The sequence below is a fragment of the Mesoplodon bidens genome, assembly GCF_964165515.1.
Source record: "Mesoplodon bidens genome assembly, chromosome: 14".
NCBI classification, from domain to species: Eukaryota; Metazoa; Chordata; class Mammalia; order Artiodactyla; family Ziphiidae; genus Mesoplodon; species Mesoplodon bidens.
In genome coordinates this window covers 78,185,618-78,207,991 of record NC_138170.1, presented here as the reverse complement: position 1 = coordinate 78,207,991, position 22,374 = coordinate 78,185,618, and the positions used below count along the sequence as shown (strand labels likewise).

At 40.8% G+C, this 22,374-nt stretch overlaps 1 protein-coding gene across 2 annotated transcripts in view; it reads right to left on the bottom strand.

Moving 5' to 3' along the window:
- The window catches only part of NBAS (NBAS subunit of NRZ tethering complex), a 342,685-nt gene that overhangs the window by 7,460 nt on the left and 312,851 nt on the right, over positions 1–22,374 (bottom strand). For both annotated transcript variants that reach the window (XM_081254071.1, XM_081254070.1), the window contains 3 exons: positions 15,014–15,153; positions 10,968–11,106; positions 5,370–5,498 (listed from right to left, as the gene is read on the bottom strand). In XM_081254071.1, the coding sequence (XP_081110197.1) occupies positions 5,370–5,498; positions 10,968–11,106; positions 15,014–15,153 (408 nt within the window). The remainder of the gene's footprint in view (positions 1–5,369; positions 5,499–10,967; positions 11,107–15,013; positions 15,154–22,374) is intronic.

The window sequence follows — 22,374 nt, the reverse complement described above, 5'->3', positions numbered from 1 at the left end:
TACCCATTCCTCACTCCAGCACACAGTACCAGCCTATGCACAGTGGTGCTTTATACGTCTGTTCACACTAAGTAAGGCAGCCACCCATCAGAGCTGTCTGGAAATCTAATAGGTTAGCCCATAGGGAGTGAGCTGCCTGTCGTTAGAGGCAACCAGCTGAGACGACTGGGAGATATTCTGTTGCAGAGCTTCCTTCACTGAGAAGACCAACTACCAGCTGAGGATGAAGGAAGATGGGTGAAAGCAACATGTCTAGGTATGTACAAGTTAAAATGCTATTTAGAAATAAGTAGATATGCCCAAAATTCTGAGAAAAAGAGCCTGGTACTAAAAGAGACAAAAGAACAGTGATTGTAAAAATAGGTCTGTTTCGTAGAGAATGGACTTGAGGACGTGGGGAGGGGGAAGGGTAAGTTGGGAGGAAGTGGCATGGACATATATACACTACCAAATGTAAAACAGATAGCTAGTGGGAAGCAGCCGCATAGCACAGGGAGCTCAGCTCGGTGCTTTGTGACCACCTAGAGGGGTTGGGGAGGGAGGGGGGGAGGGAGACGCAAGAGGGAGGGGATATGGGGATGTATGTATATGTATGGCTGATTCACTTTGTGATACAGCAGAAACTAACACACCATTGTAAAGCAGTTATACTCCAATAAAGATGTTAAAAAAAATAGATCAGTTTAATGTCAATTGGTATCTGTAAAAGATACAGGAAAACACTCACTTGATCCTTCTTTGCATGACTGGACCACTTCAGCCTAACCTGGTTTGGATACGCTTAGAAGAAAACCAGCTGACATAAGGGCCAAAACAAAAGAAGGGCTTTGCAGACACCAAACAGGGTTGTTGGGAGCCCAGCCCAAGGTCCCTGTTATCACAGCACGCCGAGGCGGTGGGGGGGACATGTGTGAGCCTGACTTCAACACGAGACGGCAATACCACGGGAGCGCTACAGCGAGGACAGATGCTCACCAGGGAGGTCCTTGTTGGAAATCTGGATTGAGTTAAAGGGGGAACAAAGAAAGGAAGGTTTCCCGGTTTTATATACATGTTGGCCCTTGAACAACGTGGGTCTGAACTGTGCTGGGCCACTTACATGTGGATTTTTTTTCAGTAGGAAATACTACAGCACAGCACAGTCCCTCGTTGGTTGAATCCACAGATGTGGAGGAACCTCAGATGTGGATTCAGAGGAGCCTCGGATACAGAGGGCCGAGCCTAACTTTCACGTGGCTTAACCCCTGTGCTGTTCAAGGGTCGACTATAAACATGTTAATCCAAGCATGCTTTTCTGAGAATCTTTAAGGCTCTCCCTCCAACCTAGACACTGGTCACTGTGAGTAATGTTGGTAGGTTCCAGTACCTTCATGGCAAAATTAAAGGAGATAAGAATCACATTTATTAAAACCATGAAGGACTGTGTTGTGGAAGCAATTGCACCGGGCAGAAGTGAGATCCACATGTTCAAGATAAAGGCTGCAGGCTTCATTCTAGAGGTGCCCTCTTACGAGGGCTTTCAAAGCACAGCACAGAGCACCCAGGGAGTGGTCGGCTCCCCAGCCCTAGCCGGGCTGGACCAGTGCCCAGTGACTTAGCGGATTTGAAAAAGGAAGCCCTATACCGGGCAAGCTGTCAAACTAGCTCTACGCTACTCTTTTCAGTGCTGATATTATATGGTTCAAGATGCTGTCAGCAAGTTCACTACCCTGTGGAGATAACCCTTTTCCAATATCAGAGGGCCCACTAAGTTAGGTCAAAAGAAGCGGCGTGGTCAAGTACAGGCTCTGAACGCTGGATCCAGGGTTTCAATTTCAGGTCAGGCTACTTACTAGCCGTGTGACCTCTGAGTCTCAGTGTTTTCATCTGCGAAACCAGAATGGTATCTTTCCAGAGGATTATTAAAAAGGGAAGGTCAGGATGTTCCTATTATAACACCTGGCACAGTTGGTACTGGAAGATAGGTATTACTAGCATCAGGGAGAAACACTTAATTAGGTGCCAAAGGTCGTAAACCCTTCCATGAATGATTCTTTTAATAGGCACGTGGTCCAGGACAGTCCCTGCGATGTGGCGTCGGGGCAGAGGCACTGAGCAGTACTAAAAAGGACGAAGCAATGAAGAGCCGAAGCCACCACACATCTGGATTATGAATCGGGAAATGTTTCAGTCTATGAAGCTATTGTAAATACACACCTGCTTACTTTGATGGGATGAGTCAAGAGACTTCCACCTGGTAGAAAGTATCCCAGAGATGAGATTCAGACCCACCAGCAACGAATATACTTCTTGGAGAGAAGAAGGTTTTGAAGGTGAGCTCTAAGTCTCACCAAGGCTGATGGAGAGGGTGATCCGGCAGTCAGGACCACACCAGGGTTTTAATTATTCATCAGCGACATAATCTCTAAGAAGGCCTTTCTATTTCTGGCCTAGGAAGAGGCTGTTGGCCATTTGTAAGGACATGCCAAACACCAGAGGCTTGCAATTTCAGAAAAGCTTAGAGAAAGAAGTGAGCGCCGCTATTGGAGGAGAAGCTGGTGTAATCTCTGGCATCAGCATTAAGTACCATCTTTTAAAATGTAAACACCTATAAAGCTGTCAGTATCTTATAACAAATAGCAGAATAATACAAGCTATCAGCAAGCAAGTGGAGGCGTTTTTTCTGCCTGGATCCACTCACTGTGCGGGAACAATTTCCCATCAGAGGAGTTCCTTTGACAGATTTTTTTTTTTTTTTAATGTCAACAGGAATTACCGTCAACAACCAAAAGGGCAGAAGCAAGTAACCAATGTACTCAGGGCCCCCCAGTAGTGGACAGAGTGAATAGCAAAATAAACACAAAAAAAGAAAGCCAACGTTTTATATTTTTCACTGTAATACCAAGTATGATTTAAAATAGCTTGACAGGAGCCCTGCAAAAAGGCCCAGTGAAACTCTTCCCTTAGAAAAGTATAACATGACTTTTTAATGGTGCTGGGAGAGCAATGATAAATTATAGTCATTTCTTTTCATTTATATCGCACTCTTGAAACGACAAAATTACAGAGATGGAGAACAGATTAGCAGCTGCCACTGGCTGCTGGGTGGGTGGGGGAGGGAGGGGCTGGCTGTGGCTATAGGGGGTGGCCTGGGGGATCCTTGTGATGGAGCTGCTCTGGATCCTCACTGTAGTCACATGAATCCCCAGGGGACAATACTGCATAGAACTTTATGCACAGACAGACAGACAGACAGACACACACACACACACACGAGGGCACGTAAAACTGTGAAATCCAAATCAGGTCCAGAGATTGTATCACTGTCAACGTCTTGGTGATAATTATACTATAGTCATGCAAGATGTTACCACTTGGGGAAACTGGGTGAAGGGTACAAAAAATCTTGTTGTTATTTTTTACAACCGAATGTGAACTTAAAACTATCTCAAAATAAAAAGGTAAAAAATGTTTAAAAACTGGAAAAATCTGCAACACTTTATTTCTCTGGAGGATGAAAAAGCTTCCATGAACACACTTGAAGGTCACAGATGGGCCAGCCTAATGTGAGTACTCAACTTAGTGCAGAGAAGTTACAAGTCAGTGTCATTACTGAATTCCTAAAAGTAAGGGTCTCAGTGGTAGGTAAGTGACTCACCTCAGCAATTTACACCTCTGGCTTTGATTTTCACACCTGAAGGCCACAGAGGTTTTGGGTGTTCTCATCACAACCCTAGGCGAACCACCCACAGACTTTTAGCACAGTGCTGCACGTCAAACGTGCAGATCAAAGCATTATGGAGGGAAACTAGTGCCATTTAAAAGTGACTTGGGTGATGCAACATTCCCATTTGATTTCTTATTTTGATGGTGTGTGCACATGTGCGTGTGCACATGCGTGTAGGCAGGGGTGTGTGGCAGGCAGCAGGGCTGGTTCACAGTTAGGGAGCCCCCCTTCTAGTTGCAGTTCTGATGCATTTGAGATAAAGAATCTTTAAAATGAAAACGGACACGCTCACCTATGGGATTCAGGAGTGTGTCAGGAATGCCCTACACAGGATGAATGGGGAACGGCAATGTTTAATACATCACTGTTTTATGCTCAAAGAGGCCCATGGCAAGTTTTAGTGGGAAGACCTGAGCAGAGATATGAATACGTTAAAGGGTGGTGAGGGAAAAAAGACACTGAAAGTGTGCAGCCTGATTTTCTCCAGTTTTCCCTTCTTCCTGATGTCTTGGATTTGCAATTAAAAATCAGCTAAGAAAAAAAACCTCACTGCAGTTCTTAGTTTCTTGTAAATTCCCAACATTATGCAACTTTTATTTCAGCACAGAGAGACAGGGAGGTTACCGCTGGACAAGTCCCCTCAATTCCCTACTTCAGTCTAGTTTCTAGAAAGGCCCTTGTTATGCTCAACTATCAGTGATAACGAAGGGCATTTTTAACACAAAATCTTTAGAGAAACTTTACATTATTTTGAAAATACATCTAAATGAAAAAAGGCACTAGGTTTTTCTCATTTTGTTCATTATTACTGTTTCCAAATGCAATTACGTTCTGCTTTCTGCATCCTTTGTCATTAACAAAATTGTACATCCATGACATCTTTTCATCAATCTCTTCACTGCACCACTGCTCTAGGATTCTTCTGCCCTGTCTGGTCCCTAAAAGACATCCTTTTATATTTTTGTTAAAGCACACACATACACGCTTCAAATGAAAGAATGATCGCCCTGCAGAAGGGTTTCAGTAAGGATAATACAATGTAAATTCATTAAACACAACCCTGAGCTATCTAATCCTAAAGTGTAAAATTTAAAAAGGGAAGTGAAAGCTTCTTCCTTAATCATGATAACAAGGCAACAGCCTTGAGGGAGGACTCTCCAGCCTTGACACTAGCCCCCCACTCCTCAAACTAGGAGGGGCTTCAGTGGCGGTGTCGGCCGCCAGAGGAAACACGAGCTTGAGATTTCCGATGGTGTCAGGAAACATGACTCTTTCTCACCTTTAATTAGTAGATAACCAAACACGTGCAGGCACAGAAAACCTGCTTGATGCTAGGAGATCCTCGACCAAGATCTCAAGTGGCAAGGACTAGTCCACTAGTCCCAGGCTGCTTTGACATTTTCTTAAAGAGACTAATATACTGCTTCTCTAGAGAAAATGCTTCATGATCTGGATTTGTATTCTTGGCACCTAAACCCAGAGTGTGGTTCATGGGAGGAGTTTAGTGAATGTTTGTAAAATAGACAAATATCTACTTAGACAAACAGAAACAGCTAATGTGGTCAGAGTGGAGACAAAATAGTCCTGAGTAAATCACGGTTGTTCTTGATGAGAACGGCAATACTAATTCACTTCTCTGAAACGTAAGAAAGAAATTCCGCACCTTAGCAATGGCGGTGATGTGGTCCAGGGCCATGGCGTGCAGATGCTCGTCTCGGCTCTCAAGGAGAAGCTTCAGAGACGGGAGCAGCAGGGCCTGGTGGAACAGCAGCGAGCACAGCTCCTTCACACCCTGGAAGCACAAGGGCAACTTTGTGAGTGAGAAGGAAAGGAAGCGCATCGAAGCGCTGGCACGATTCTGCTTGTGTCTTTCCACACCTTCTCCTATGAGTGTGTGTGTCTGTCTGTGTCTGTACAAAATGCACACATGGGACCACCCTGATTTAGTGTTTGGTACCTGTTTCACTCACTTCACCATCTATTCCTAAAATCTTTCCAAGTATCAGCTATTCATCTACAACGTTGCTATTTTAATGGATGCATAGGATCCCGATGGATGGATATAGGACTGGAATTTATTTTCCTAAACTCTCAGAGCCCTAGTTTCCTCCCAAGTAAAATAGAGGTAAACTGTATCTACTCTGCAGTGTGGGGTGTGTGTGTGTGTGTGTGTGTGTGTGTGAATAGGTATTAGTGCATAATAATGTACAATGCTCAGCACTAGACGCTTAACAATAAAAACTATTGTCAATTGTTAATATTATCAAAAATATCTAGTTATCACCCACTGTAACAAAGGAAATCAGCAATTCACATATTTTAAAACCTGTTTATAGTTAATGTCAATGTAAACTGGATGCTTGATATACTTAAGATGCTCCATCTTCATAAAAACTATCTGTGGTCCAGAAAAATGAAAATGGATTTAGATCGTCACAGACATATTTGCATTTTATTCGCAGCCCTTTTTCTATGCTGGCTGAACCTGCCATCAGGGAGCAGGCTTTTCTATAAGATAACAAACGATAATCTTTCACAACAGAAGTATAAAAGCATAGACAATAAATTTTCAAGCTATTATTCTTCCCTGCTGAGTTACATGTTCCCTCGGTGTCCTGACTTTAGCTGTAACGTGAAGAACAGAACACTTGGACCGAAGACCGGACGATGAGCACAACCTCATTATATAAAGCGAGGGCTGTTTTTGAAAGAACTGGGGATCACCGCCCTGTGTGGGACGACCTTCCTCTTGCACTGCTCCAACAGGAGCACATCGGAGAAGAAAAACTGAAATGCATGACATTTTCATAATTCCTTTACGTTATTATCAAGAGTAGATAAAAGAAGGCTGACATAAAGAAGCCCTACTTAAAGCTTGGGATAAAGGTCTCTTTGGAATTCCACTCACTGTCTTTTATTAGCTTGCACCCAGCAGGCCACTGCTGGAAATCAGACTGGAAGGCTGGGCCCCCCAAACCCGTGTGAAGGTGATCAATATCAGCTGTAAAATGTGTACTTCAAACACGGATTCTCATTCAGGAAAGCGCTCTGCATGCCTTAGGGCACATACCGCATACACAGGCCCCTCACCCAGCATCCGGGCCAAAGAGAAATGAGGATTTTTAATCTGGGATGCCAAAACCTGCAGAAAACATTTGGGAAGACGAAATATAAACTCCCGTGCGTGACAGTCTAGCCCAGCTGCCACGCACCAACCTGCTTCCTCTGCCCTCCTCCCTGTAGTCTTACGGCCTTGCCGTCCCACCCTGCACAGTCCTCTGAGAGCAGCGCCTGCCCGGGAGACCTTCCTCTCACCACGGGATGCTCTGAGCTGCGCTGCCCAGCAGGGCAGCCGTGGGCCACGTGGGGCTTGTGAGCATTTGAGATGTGGCTAGTGCAACTGAGAAACTGCATTTTAGATTTTATTCAATTTCACTTAAGCTTGATTTTCATACCCACGTGTGGCCCATGGCTACCACAGTGGAGGGTGCAGCGGAGAGTGTGAGGCTCTCCTGGACCTCTGGGTCTTCGCACATGGTGTAACCTCTGCTGTCTCTCTCTCTCTTTGATTAACCCCTACTCATGGTTAGGTCTCAGCTTACAAGGGCACAAGAAAATTCCATTCCCTGCGATGGTACCTCTGATGTCCCAGGTTTGGCGCTCCTGTATTCTGGCTCTACCTCGTTGAATATTTCCTACGTTATCTGTCATCTTGTCTTATTGTAATCGTTCATTTGTCTATCTGCTTCACCTGAGGGCAAGAAGGTTTTTCCTTCTCTGTATTCCAAACTTGCTTAGTACATACTGTACCCCAAATTATTTGTATTCTCTCTCTTCACTCTCATATACGCTTATTCAATAAGTTATCAGTAATTGGTAAATAGGTACTTCTCAGTAACTTATGATATTTGGAAGAAGCATGTCACTTGGCTGATCTTAGCTTTGATGAAAAATTTATGGAAATAACCTATACACCCCTTTGAGCAGGCATAATGGCTAGATATCCCAGAGCCAGACAAGGTCACCCAGGAATGGAAGAATTCACTTTATGAGAGCCACTGAGTGCTTTTTATCTCTTAGCTAACAGTTACTGGCTAAATGCTTACTTGTAATTAGGGACTATACTACATTCACCAGGTATTTCCCCTCTGTTACAAGAGGACAGTTTATTAGGATGTTTATAAAGGGATTCGGGAGCTGCAGGAAAGGTCAAAGCAGCAAAGGGAACCACAAAACCCCTTATATGGTACGTTCGCAGCTCAAACCTGTCTGGCCATCAGGACACAGAACAACCACGAGAGGCCTTGAATACAGAGGAGCAGGTGGGCTGGGGCCCAGAGCCAGGCCAGAACCCTGGGCGCTGCTCCCCCCTGTGGACTGGGGTTTACGGTGATGCCCTGGGCCCCGTGGCTGATGGCTGTCAGAGCAGCGGGATCGGTCCACCAGCGGTCCTTCTGTTCTCACGCCACCCTCCCACTGGCCCTGGGGTATCCAGCACCTAAAGGTGTGGCAGGGCCCATAGCAAGAGGGTGGAGCACAAGGTGTGCAGGGGTGGGTGTCGTCGATTCAAAAAATCAAGCCCTTGACATCCTCAGGAGTGCCTCAGCCATGAGAGAGGACAATCACGCTAAGACTGAGAAGCCGGGGTCAGCTGGGCTCGCTCGGGAGCTGGGGGGCGGGCTCCCACACACCCGCCGCAGCATCTGCCACGCTAGTTCCTGCTGTGCCTCTGCAGGGACCCTCGGGGGCAGCCACAGGCAGATGGAACTTGGGATTTTACATCTAAATGCCAGGAACCTGTTTTATGCCAAGTTGCCAATTTCTGGTTCTACAGATACCCCACTCCTGAGGACGCTGCACGCATTGCCATGGACAGAAGCTGAGGAGGAGGATGTGTTAACTTTCAAGATTGGGGGACACAGGACCTGTGAGAAACAGTGATTTTATCTTTCTCTAATATTTTCCATCAGCAAAACCATCACGGCCACAAGTAAACAAGTACCGTGAGCAACAGCAGGCGATCGTGAAAAGAGCCACAAAGAAAAAACATCTCTACATGTGGGAACTTGGTAGGAGGATGGGAAATGGGGATGAAGGAGAAAGTAAGCCCCTTTCAGTCCCGTCAGAGATGATCAGGCAAATGCACTTCACACACCGGGCAGTAGGGCAACCGAAGGTACTGGAGTAAAAAGGAGTGGGGCTTCCCTGGTGGCGCAGTGGTTGAGAGCCCGCCTGCCGATGCAGGGGACACGGATTCGTGCCCCGGTTTGGGAAGATCCCACATGCCACGGAGTGGCTGGGCCCGTGAGCCATGGCCGCTGGGCCTGCGCGTCCGGAGCCTGTGCTCCGCAACGGGAGAGGCCACAGCGGTGAGAGGCCCGCGTACCGCAAAAAAAAAAAAAAAAAAGAAGTGAGTCATGGATAAGTTTACTGCCACAGTGATATTAAATCTCATGGAAGTCTGAAATGAGACTATGTAGATTCCAAATGTGGTAAAATAAACTTAACAAGACATTTCCATTTTATGATAATACTGTTCCTTCCTTTGTAACAATTCTAATTCACATTTGAGCAAATTTAGTGATTAATAAAAATAGTACACGACATTTGCAAAGTTCCTTCAATCATGGCATCCTAAGAAAAAAAATCTACATATGTACCCAATTAAAATACAGGAGGTAGCAAAACAAAAATGAGGAAAAGACACTGTGGCAACAGAACTCTTGAGGATGATCTTTCAAATCATCAAATTGGAACAGAGAAGCGATAATGACCTACTTCAAAATGGGGCTCGATCCAGTACCTTACTCCTCACCCCAAGAGAATGATGGACTCACGAGAGGCAAGGAACTAAGCGCTACGGATGAAGAAGTGAAGAGACAGCCTCAGTTCACGCTCCCCCCAGGACTGGAGACCTCACAGAACAGTCGAAACAAGAGTCCCCGCTGAGGTCAGGTGGTCTAACCCCTTGTTTCAGAGATAAGAAAGTGGAGGTCCAGAGGTCCTAACTAATGTTTTCCTAACCTAGATTCAATAGAGCTGACAGGAGGACACTTCTGGTGTTTGGTCCTAATCTAACAATGCTCGATCTTAGCTTATGTTAAGGCAGAGATGAAACCCATGTTATTTACTTACCCTGGTGGGGGTAATACAGTGTGCTGAGTCCCCACTCTCTACAGTATGCTGAATCCTGCCTTGCGTGAAATAGAGATGCTACAGCCATGGTTCCTACCCTCCAGGTGCTCACAATATAGCAGAGCCGATCACAGGTAGATAAGTGTCTGATACAAGCAAATCACAGGCTACCGGAGTAAGGGGAAGTTATCTTTGGTGCTGGTACTTTAAATATTTTATAGAATAATTTTGTCATTCTGGTGGTTGAAGACGTCTTTAAATGGACACAGTATTTTAAATTCAATTAAAAAACACTTAGACAATCCTTCATTCAGAAAACAATTCATTAAATTGCATTCATAAAGAGAATATTTTCCTTGAGTGATGACAATGAAGATTCAAAGAATCATATTTACAATTTTATTTTCAAGTTTATCTGCTATGTGGTAGAAACTCAAAAACCAATTAATCAGTTTAGTGCCATTATACAAATGCTTAAATTTAAGACATGTAAATTGCTCAAACAATACATTGCTGAGGTCAGATCCACAGCAGGGGGCTGTAGTTAATATGTGCTTATTTTAGAATATATGTATTACACAAATATCTCTGGGACAGTCATATTATGGGATCAAATAGAGAACAAGGTCAACATGGAGGGGGCTGAGTTTTTACCACGTTTACAGAGAATAAATATTGTGGTTATGCAATCTTATTACAATGATGTCAAAAAAAGTATGTGAAAATCAGAGTGGCTGGTTACCTGCCGAGGAGTGCTAAGGTAGCTGCTATGTTACCAACTGGCCTGGGTCAGCCAGACAGGACACTTGAGCTACCGTGACCTCTTAGAACAGAAACTTGAGTTATACATAAAAGGGCACCCAAAAAACCCAGAAAACTGGGTTCTACTCAGGGACTTGTAAAAGGAAAAATGCTTCAGAGCTCCAACAAAGAGAAAATGACCTCAAAGAATCCTTTTAGCCCTGCTTTTCTTCATTTGATCGGTCACAAGTTACAGGCTTTACTTTACCTACCGATAACTTAAGCTAAATGTTCCCCAAGTACAGTCACTGGTATCGTTTATACCAAAGAGCTGGGAAAAGGAAAGGGATATCCCCCAGGAAAGGCACTTGAAATACCCACTCACCTCTGCAGGGAGCACCTGTTCGGTGTTATATAAAGAGCGGCAGATTTTCAAAACTTCATTCCCCAGCACTTCCTTGTTCTCCACCGTACATCTGGTTAGCATCACTGTAGACAGTCTCACCCACGGATTATTGGTTATGCTGGTTCGAAGGGAGAAAAATGCAAGGCATGGGAAACGACGAAACTTATAACAATTGTGATAAGAAATTTTAAAATAGAAAAGAAATCCCACTTTTTCAAGTAAAATGCTTTTGGCAAATTGCAATCATAATCTACATGATGTGTTCCTTCACGTCTATCTTGGAGTAAAGATACCAGCCCACATGGGGAAAGAGCTTGCTGTGGTATGGACAAGTGCCCCAGCAGCATGGAACCAGTGGGTGGACGCCGACCAGCACAGACTGCTTTGAAGCCCAGCAATTCAGGCTGACATTCTGGCTCCCTGACTGCTTGCGCGAGTCACAGAAGTGACTTATACACTCTCAGCCTAGTTGTATGGTTCTGGGGAGGCCACCCAACCTTTCTGGGCCTTGGTTCTTCTCACTGTGAAAAGGCAATTTAATGTTTTCCTTGCAGGCTTGCATGGCTTAATGAATGACGTTTGTCATTGTGAACTATCACTCTCAATAGCAGGCACATCTTACTATTTACTTCTCTTATTTCTGAGACACAAAAGCACAAAAGTTTGCCTTTTGTTTCCCTTCTCTGGCAGCTGCTACCGTGACTTCATAAAAACATCACGATTTGTATTTCAAGAGACAAGTGAAAGGTACATTCATTCTGGGGTACTGATTTTACTTACAACATTTTACAATAATTTTACTCTTTATTAAGAGTCTGTTGTCTCATTAGCACAGCTCTAGCTTCTAGCCACCGAAAACCAAAGGATGCTCCCTCCCTTGAAGGAATTTCATTCCTTGTGCCTGAGAAAAACATCAAGTGCAACAACAAGGGGATTCAGAATACTAGCCTTTGGCAAAGCCTTTGTGTCTCAGCTCAAACTAACAACTTGTGAGGACAACGAATGCTGCTTATTTCAAGGTACAAACAAAGCTCAGAGAGCATCGGGTTGATGGATGAGTCTTCGTACACTAGAGGACTCACCCTCTGCTTTCCTCTTTAAAGTCTGGATTCAGTTCTCCTGGGGTTTTCCCTAACAGGCCACCTCCCTGAAGTAGAATTGCACAATGCATCCCAGTGGCTTTTATAACAACTATCATTTTCCAATGTGTTTTTCCAGTGTGTACAGGTCAATCCCAAACTCCCTAAACTATCCCTTCCCCCCACCCTTCCCCCCTGGTAACCATAAGTTTGTCCTCTAAGTCTGTGAGTCTGTTTCTGTTTTGTAAATAAGTTCATCTGTACCATTTCTTTTGAGATTTACACTGCTGTATTTAAAATGGATAACCAACAAGGACCTACTGTATCACACAGGGAACTCTGCTCAGTATTATGTAACAACCTAAATGGGAAAAGAATTTGAAAAAGGATACATGTATATGTATAACTGGATCACTTTGCTGTACGCCTGAAACTAACACAACATTGTTAATCAACTATGCTCCAATATAAAATAAAAAGTTAAAAAAATGTATTTTACACCAGCCAGCTGTGATACACTGGAGGAAAACTACGGATCTTCCCTAATGCAAATCTATTATGTTTTCCATACATGTTCTTACAAAGGACTAAAACCAAAAATCCAAAGTTGGTACCAGGAAATTAGCAGTCATGTGGATCAAACAAACGTCTTGAAAGTCAAATTTTTGACTTTACCATGTTGACTGGCAACATTCAGTCACTGCCACACTATCCTTCCCTCCCCACTCCCCTCCCCTTTTCTGGTTGTTTTGGAAGTGCTAGAGTCATACTTTGGATTGTCTGGGGGAAAAAAGTATCCACAAGTACTTTTAAGGACCTGTTTTAAGTGTTCCCTCATACGTTCTCCTGAGCTAAAACACCAATTTGAGCCAGGAAAGCAGCAGAAATGGACTTTATTTGACTTATTATTAAGTCAAATATGTATGTATAACTGGTTATCTCTTAGGTAGAGGAGACATAGCTGGTAAGAGGGTTAAGTGGACTGGTAATGCTTGGTTCTGATGCTAATGATTTCATAAAGGAAGTCTGTAAAACACAGGTTATTAGCAACTTACAAATTTCACACAGGACTACAAAAGCAAGACTATATGTTTGAAAATGAGTATCTTTTTGTCTACAAATGCATTAAATGTTTTAAATGCAGTAAGTGTTTTAAGTAAGCTGAGTTTGCTTCTTGTGGGTAAGTGAGTGATTTGCAATGGTCAGTGTTCCAAAAGTAAAAGAAACTGTAGAACCACAGTTAACTAATCCACCAGAAGTATCATACTTTCAATTTAAAAAATTCTCTTTAGACTCAGAGATCCATTTTGAGTATATGAAGAAATCTGTAATTCAACTCTCATTACCTTCTAAACAAGGGAAGCATTACTGAAAATGTAATTAGTGGGTCCCAGATCTATTTCCCGTTATCATCTCCTAGGAGCCGTTTAGAAACTGAGGCCCAGGCCCCGGTACCGAGAGTCGGACTCGGCAAGCCAAGCATGGGACTCTGTTTTTAACAAGCACCCTCGGGTCCTGAGGCAGCTCTGCCAAGATAATTGGGAACCAAATGGAAATGCTGTTTCAAGGTACTGTCACAAGTGAAACTAAGGCTTTTATGATGTGGGAACTTGCACTGCACGGTTTCAGAGTGAGGGTAAGAACCTATGCTCAGGCACAGACGTCAGCACGCCGTCGCTGCCACAGGTGCTTGAGATCTAAGAGATGCTTCTTGCCTTTCCGAAAACACTTGGTTAAAAAACCAAACCAAAAGGCCCCTCTCCTTGGTTTGCGTCAGGAATTCCTAACGGTCTCGTCTGAGGGTAAAGGTAAAGAGGCTTGCCCAGAGGTTCCCTAGCACTCCTAAACTGCTCACGGAATCATTTTATTTTTGAGAAAACATCCTTCTTTTAACATCTGAGGTGTGGAGACATGTACTAGTCTGGGTGCACAAAGTGCTGGCTGACGCAGGAAGAGCAAGATGAGTCCTGGCCTCCAAGACATTTGCCACAGAAGCACGGATGCTCTTGGTTTTTGCCCAAGAGGAGCAGCAGTTCTTGACAGACATCATATGTGCTCAGAGGAAATCTGGCCACTTCTTCCAAAGGACTCCTTGGCTGACAAAACGGGGACTGTGTGACTATCGGGGCAGCTCTAGTGGCGGCTGCAACCTCAGCCTGACACGGAGGCTCAGCACGGGCTGTGGAGGTTCCAGCAGCTGTTGGAACTCCGTCTCCTCCGCCTCAGGGCCAGGTGCTGCCTGAAGCTGTTTAACTTCTGAGCTTCCGTGTTCTCATCTGTAAAATTAGATAACATCACCTCCCCGTGCAGCTTTGCTGTGTGACTTGACGGTATATGTCAACTGCACATAACACTGTGTGTTCTCAATAAACGGAAATTATCCATTAATTCCCCATGGATTCTCAAGTTAGCGTTGTAAGTCGTGTTAAAAGAGCGTCAGAACATTTCCTGGTGAAAATACTGGCTCACAATTATTTTGCTGACATCCTAAATCAGATGTTATTACGAAGCATTGTCTCTACTTCTGAATAAAATATTTGGCTTTAGGGGTAAGGAGAAATGGAAAGAAACTGTGATATTTCAAGAAAAACAATTCTAATCTCATCTAAAGGTTTATACTGATTTTATATATTTCTTTCATTGGCTCTTCTGAAGGTAGTGATTTTTTTTTTTTTTTTTTTTTTTTGCGGTACGCGGGCCTCTCACTGCTGTGGCCTCTCCCGTTGCGGAGCACAGGCTCCGGACGCGCAGGCTCAGCGGCCATGGCTCGCAGGCCCAGCCACTCCATGGCATAGTGGGATCTTCCTGGACCGGGGCACGAACCCGTGTCCCCTGCATCAGCAGGCGGACTCTCAACCACTGCGCCACCAGGGAGGCCCTGAAGGTAGTGATTTTTTAAACCTACTGTCTAGACAAATAGAAGTCTACTTTTACGTTAATACTCACGTATATTCCCGTTTCACAGGTGGCCAAGCCTGCAGGAGCAAAACCAGATGCTGGAACTCGACCTCGCGGTGACTGGCCTCCAGGAGCTCCACAAAGAGGGAATAGCGCTTCTCTTCATCCTCCGTGTCAGTTACGTCCACCTAGAAGGCGGAACACACCCTTGAAACCCACAGCAAAGGCCACGGAATTGCTTTCTGGAAAAATTCAAATTTGATTATTTTGATGAAATGCTCTTTGGGAAACTTTTACAGTGTGTCAAGGGGAAATTCAACAACATCTCCCCCACCCCTACTCCCCCAAAAACCTTCAAAAGCTCTACGTTTTACCCAACTTCAAACATCTATGTTAAAACTTGTTTAGAACGAAGCCACAGGAAGGTTCTTAACATTCTTTAGCAAAATAAATTCAAACAAGTAGACTTCCATAGAACTGGCTTATTGGCATTCAATGTATGTTATGTTAAAATACTGAACTGTTGCATGTGAAATTATAATAGTTCACCATACTCAACGTTAGCCAGTGTTTTTAGTTTAAATTATCCTGCATTTCTAATTTTCATTTTAGAATGACTATTGCCAAATCTTCATGTTGTCTAGAAAATTTCTCTAATTTGAAAGTAAAGATTTTACTAAAGGACATTTGACATGGAATTTTTTTTGCTATAAATCAAAATAAAGTAAAATAACTTTTATTCACATCTCCATTTCTAATGCAAAAGAAGTCTATCAACTAAAAATACTAATTTTTCCTCTCATTGAATAACCAAATGATACTTCTTTTACATTGAGGCAGTCCTCAAGCAAGTCATATCTCCAACACCTCTGTGAATAAAATGTTTGCTTTTTTTAAGTTAGAAAGCAGTTTTAAATATAAAAGTAAGCCAAAAGCTGGTTCTCTTGTGTAGCCTTTCTCAACATAGATTCTCTATATTTGGACTCAGATGATGATACTCTGAAAGAATAATGAGAATAGATGGTTACCTATATAGTTGCTAAATTGTCTATACTAATGCATGTTTCCAAAACATTTGATTTAATGGTCACCCTGGCTCTGACCCCAGCAGTCACCTGAAAAAGTTATACCATGAATTCTGCATTTTCACAAAAGTTGATATGTACAATGAAATTATTAGTAATTACCATGTGGAGTCTTGCTCACACAGTGACCATTCAGATCCTTCAAAACCTGACTTAAAGTCCCATGTCATTCTTCCACGGAATAATAACCCAAAAGCTTTTTCTTGTTTTTAAAATAATTTTATAATACAGTAAGTTAGCTGATCCTTACAAGAGTTTTGTATGGAGAACTGCACAGGTTTTATTAACCTCAATTTACAGATGAAGAAACAGGCTTATCTGTCCTGGTAACACGGCTAGCAAGCAGCAGAGCTGATATATAATTATACTCAGATCAGGATGCTCTGAAGCTAGAGGACTCAGTAAGCTAGAGAAGTTTGAATTATTTAAATTAGTGGTCTAATTGGGAGTTTGGCAATATTTTCTTGCCTATTTATAAAGAAAGGTTTAAAAAAACCCCAAACCCCTCTCAAACGCAAGACATCCATCTGTCATTATCTGACCTCACCACCTTCAACTCCTCTCCAGCCTCGGGGCCTCCCAGGCGCTCTGTGCAGTCATCACTCCCGGGGAACTTTGATCTGCTTCCTCTGCCTGGCACGTTCTTTCTTCAGATACCTGCATGGCTCATTCTCTCATTTCTTTCAAATCTCTCAAATGTCACTTTTTGAGGGAACACACTGCGTAACTACCCGCCCTCCCAAAGTAGCATTCCCCCACCCCTATCTACCTCCCTCGCCTTGCTTTATTTTCCTTCTTAGCACTTACAAGTATGTGACATATTGCATATTTGTTTGAGAAAACAGAAACTTATTTGTTCACTGGTTTATCCCCACTACGTAAAATAATGCCTGATATAGAGTAAATGCACCATACTTATTTAGTGAACGAATGAAATAATGAGTGGATATACAAATGAATGAATGAAGATAATTTATCTATAAAGTCTTGTAACACAGAATTATATTAAATATTCATGGAGTTACCATAAATTTTTGGCTGTTCTTTTTTATTGGAGATAGATGTAAGGTTTAAAAAAAAGATCCCACCAAAAGGAAATCACTAAAAAAGACCCAGAGGTAGCATGTGTATTGACATTATGTTTCAACCGATGATGCCTTGTGGTTAGCTATGTAATTTCAATAAAGTCTCTTGCTTTGAGTCTCATTTTTCCTCGTCTGAAAAATGGGCTCCAAAAATCCCTGATGTCCCAGAAGTTCTAAGGAGGTGTCTGGAGGTCCGCAGCAGGGTAAATGGCTGCTTTCTTCTTTCTGAGTTATAATCTGAGTTTATTTGTAGAGAAGGTTTTGTGCTTAAAAAAATATTTTTTAAACAATTGAATGCTATGTCTCCCAGCAGTGTCAATATTCCAGTTTCTTTAATTAACTGCAGTATAATTAATAACAAGATGATTCTCCTTTACATGAAATGCAGCCATATCATGACAATGAAGAGATTAGGAAAAAGTGATTCATGTTTTCAATATCATTTAGATTTCTTTCTTTTCAGAAACTATAATAGCTTGGAAATTTTTAGGGCATGAACTGTATCATAAGGGAAGGAAAGAGAAACTAGAAACTATAAATTAGATCTCTCTCTGTTTGTTTTTATATTAGTGTACAAATATTAGTTTCCATTTTAAAAAATGTGTTTGCTAATAAGTTTTTTGTACAGTGCCTTTCTCACACAGAATTGTAAGAGTATGGCTTTGTCAGGAAACATTTTCTCCTGAATCCTCACTAATCATTTCAATTATTAGTAACTTATTTTTCAGAGCATTGACACCCATGTTTAAAATACAAATGTGAAAAATGTAGTAACTTAACACAATTATCCATTTTGTGTATGGACACTTGCATACTCCCCTGTTATCAAAAAGGATGTCAAGTTGTTATTACTCAGCTCTTAATAAAGCAGTTTTAAATTCTATCGCTGTAGCTACGAAAGCTTTACCTTATATGAGAAGAAAATGGACCTAAAAATGAACTTGAGCACGTGTTTTTTTTTAACACATGATAAAGAATATACTTTGTTGGATAATCATTATATACTCTGATATACAAGTGTTCATCTAGGACTTGTGTCCACATACTAAAATAACTAAATTTATCAAAACTTACCAAAATAACATAAGCTTATCTTGTTCATCATGTCTATAAGGCTTTAAAAATAAATTCTGGTTACTAAAACTCAAAATGAATTTTTATATAAAGAAATATAAAAGATAAACATATACAAGGAACTTCCAGCTTGGACAAAATGGCTTTGACCCATTTTTCCCTACTCCTCTCTGCTAAGCACAACTACAAACTATGAAAATAATGAGACACCAAAGGAGAACTCTTAAAGGTGGTAAAAAAGAAAGCAAACTAGTTTGGGACCCTAGGACTTGAGGAACAATGCAGCAGGAGGGTATCTTGTGTTCCTTCACCAACAGAAGGAAGACACTCAGACCCAGTGTTTCCTGACTCCTCACCTAGAAACAGAAGACATCCCAGGTAAGGTCATTTCTCAGAATTCCAGAAGAAAGGGAGAAAGAAAGTGGAGCTGAAAGAGTAAGAAATAATATCTAACAACTTCTCAAATTTGGTGGAAGATATGAATCTACAGGTTCAAGAAGCTGAGCTAACCCCAGAAAGGGTAAGCCCAAAGAAATCCATTCCAAGACACAACCCAATTAAACTCTTGAAAACAAAAGACAAGGGAAAATATCTTGAAAACAGCCAGAATAACACATTACCTAGGAAAAAGCAACAATTTGAATAACTGGATTAATCATCTGAAACCATGGAGGCCAGAAAGAAGTGGCACAATATTCTTCAAGTGTTAAAAGAACTGTCAATTGAAAATTCTATATACAGAAAAACTACCCTTTAGGAAAAAAAGGAAAATAAAAACATTTTCAGATAAGGAAAACTAAAAGAATCTGTTACCAACAGCCCTCATCTTAATGACTAGCTAAAGGAAGCTCTTCAAACGGAAAGGAAATGATAGAAGAAGGAACTTTGGAACATCAGAAGGAAGAATGTAGAATACAAAAAGCAGAAATGTGGGTAAATATAATAGACTATCCTTTTTTATACAAATTTTCTAAATTATATTTGATGATTAAAGCAAAGATTATAACACCAACTGATAATCAAGGCAATGATATTTAAAAGCAGAAAGGTAAAGTGGCCCAAACAAAAGTGATAGTTCCACATTATACTCCAAGACAAGGAAGTCCACTCCTACCACTCTTATTTAGCATCATACTAGGAGCTCTAGCCACTGCAACAAGGCAAGAAAAATAAATAAAAGGCATACATATTAGAAAGAAAAAAATAAAATTCTATTTGCAGATAACATGGTTGTCTACATAGACAATTCAAGAGATCTACTAAAAAAAAAAACAAAAAAACAAAAAAAGACCCTAGTACCAATGAATGAGTCAGCAAAGGCACAGGACAAAATCAACACAGAAAAATCAACCTCATTTCTATATACTAACAATGAACAAGTGAAAACTGACAATAAAAACATAATACCATTTATAATTGCTTCAAAGAAAATTTTAGAATTTACATGTTCAGGATCTATATCCTAAAAAAATATAAAATGCTGATGAAAGAAATCAATAAATGAAGAGATACACTGTGTTCATGGATGGAAAGACTCAGCTTAGTAAAGATGTCAATTCTCTCTAAACTGATCTACAGGTTTAATACAATGTCTATCAAAATCCCAGAATGGTTTTTTGTAGATTTAGACAAGCTTTTATAAAATGTAAATGGAAAGACATTCCCTAGAATAGCTAAAACTATCTTGACAAAGAAGAATAAAGTGGGAGGAATACCTCTACTTGATATTGAGATTTACTATTTAGCTACAGTAAGAAAGATAAGTGGTATTGGTAGAAAGATAGAGACAAAGATCAAAAGAACAGAACAGAGAACCCAGCAGTGAATATGCCCAACTTATTTTTGACCAAGGGCATAAGCACTTCAATGGAGGCCAGATAGTGTTTTCAACAAAGGGTGCTGGAGGAAATGGATATCCCTAGGCAAAAAAGGGAAATAAACCTCAACCCAAACCTTACACTTAATGCAAAAATTACTCAAAGTTGATAAGAGATTTAAATGTATTAAATGTTAAAGGTAAAACTATAAAGCTTTAGGAAAAAAAAACATAAGAGAAAACCGTGAAGATCCAGGGATAAGCAAAGTGCCTCTGCTCATAAGACTTGGAGAAACGTGAGAAATCCATGGAGAATTGTCTCTCGGCAGTTTTTTGAGATGTTTACAACCCATCCTGCTGGGAAAGAGTCCAAGACTAGTCTATCTTAATGCCAAACTCTGTTCTTTAGAAAAGAGTATTAAGTGAAGGTTCCTAAACATGGTTTTCTAGATGATCAAAGAGTTAATACTTCTTCTTTTGAAGAGTAATATTTACTGTAAAATTTATTTAAGAAAATGATGACACACTAAGTTTAAAAAGGTATGTCTTTATAATTAGACCCATATATACTAAGCCCCTACACCAGTGACTTGAGTTATTTTCACATATACTATGTATTCTTCTATCATTGATTTTAGCCCTTATAATAAGTTCCACTTATTACTTCTAGTCATTTTCAGTATTTTTCTTGGGTTTTCCAGAAATTAGGATGATACAATCTACAATAATGGTAATTTTGACTTTTAAAAAAGTTACAGCTCCTACTTCTGTTTCTTGTCTTACTACATTGACTAAGATGCTGAAAAATAATAATGATATTGGGCATTCTTGTTTTGGTTTTAATATTAATGAAAATGCCTTCAGATTTTCAGTGTTAAAAAAGTCAGCTATAATTAAAATCCTAGTGATCAGCAGGGAACATGAAGCACAGCAAATGATCAATACACATTTTTTGGTAAAAAATATAATAAAAATATTGATGTTATCTACTTACTTTCTCTAAGATGGTTTTGTCCCAATATATTTTCATATCACAACCAGTAATAGTGCTCATTAATGGTAAAAAATGTTAAACAACTTTCAGTTGAAGAAAATCACTATGTCATAAATCTGACAAATTATCTAAAAAAAAATTTAGGAAGAGCAGTATTGCTCTGAGACAATAAAAGTTAAAGCAAACACATCTCAGAGGCTTACAGAGGTTGTGAGACCATGTGATTTATATTAATATCATGGGAACTAAAATTCCCTAAAATACCCCAAAACAAGGCACCTGGCTGAGCATGAATGTGGACCTATGAAAGAATCAGATTCTCTCTTTTCTGAGAAGTACTGCAGTCCGTATTGAAATATATATTCCCAGCATCTAAATATGTTTCATAAAAGTATAAGAGGTACAGAGAAATGACTTCGGTGTCCAAACAGAATATGAAATGACTATAGAATGTATTTCAAAAGAGAGGAAAAACTAACTGTAGGTGGCTATCAAATGCTCCAACATACTTCATAAGGACTTCATAACGTACTTCATAACATACTACCATGAGGAGACTCTAAAATAAATAATAAAGGGAAATTCCATTAAATGTGCAGCTTTTAAAATAGTGTTGGTAAAGTCAAAGTAATACAGAAAAATGTTTATTTTGGAGACATCACTGGACCTTCCTGAGGCTTAATTTCCTCTTTTGTAAGATGAAGATCCTTCATATTTATATCATGGTTGTGAACATTAAATAAGAGGGTATGAATAAGATAGCTAGCAAGAGGCTGGCACATGGTAGGCACACAATAAATGATGGGTATTATTTATATTATCATCTATATAATACGCTAGATATAAAAAAAGCAGAAAGCTGGATGTGTGCTATGATTTCTTCTAACAAGAATTATGCCTATAGATTAGGCAGGACAGAAAAAGAATACAAAGAAACATGGCTATTTTAGGATAATGGAGTCATGGGGTAACTTTTATCTCTTTTTAAAATCTCATTTATTTGTACAACAATTAAAGTATTTGAAATGGCTCTTAAGCATGCCTTCCAAAGATCAGTAGAAATAAAATGGAGAGAAATTGCTATTTTTTTTCCTACACTTTGTTTGATTCTGTCCTTTTCCCCAGTGAAAACAGAAGGAACATGTATGTGTTTTAACTCTTTTGTCCCTTCCCCAGTGAGCAGGGGGTGAAAATGTTCACTATTTTACAGGCACCGTAGAGTTGGTGACGACTCCATACTGACACCAGTAACTAAATGTCACAGTATTTTAAAGGGCAAAATTCGAATGTGACTCAAACATAAGAATATTTCTTTCCCTTCTGTCTTTGAAAGTGATGTTTCTCTCCTCAATGAA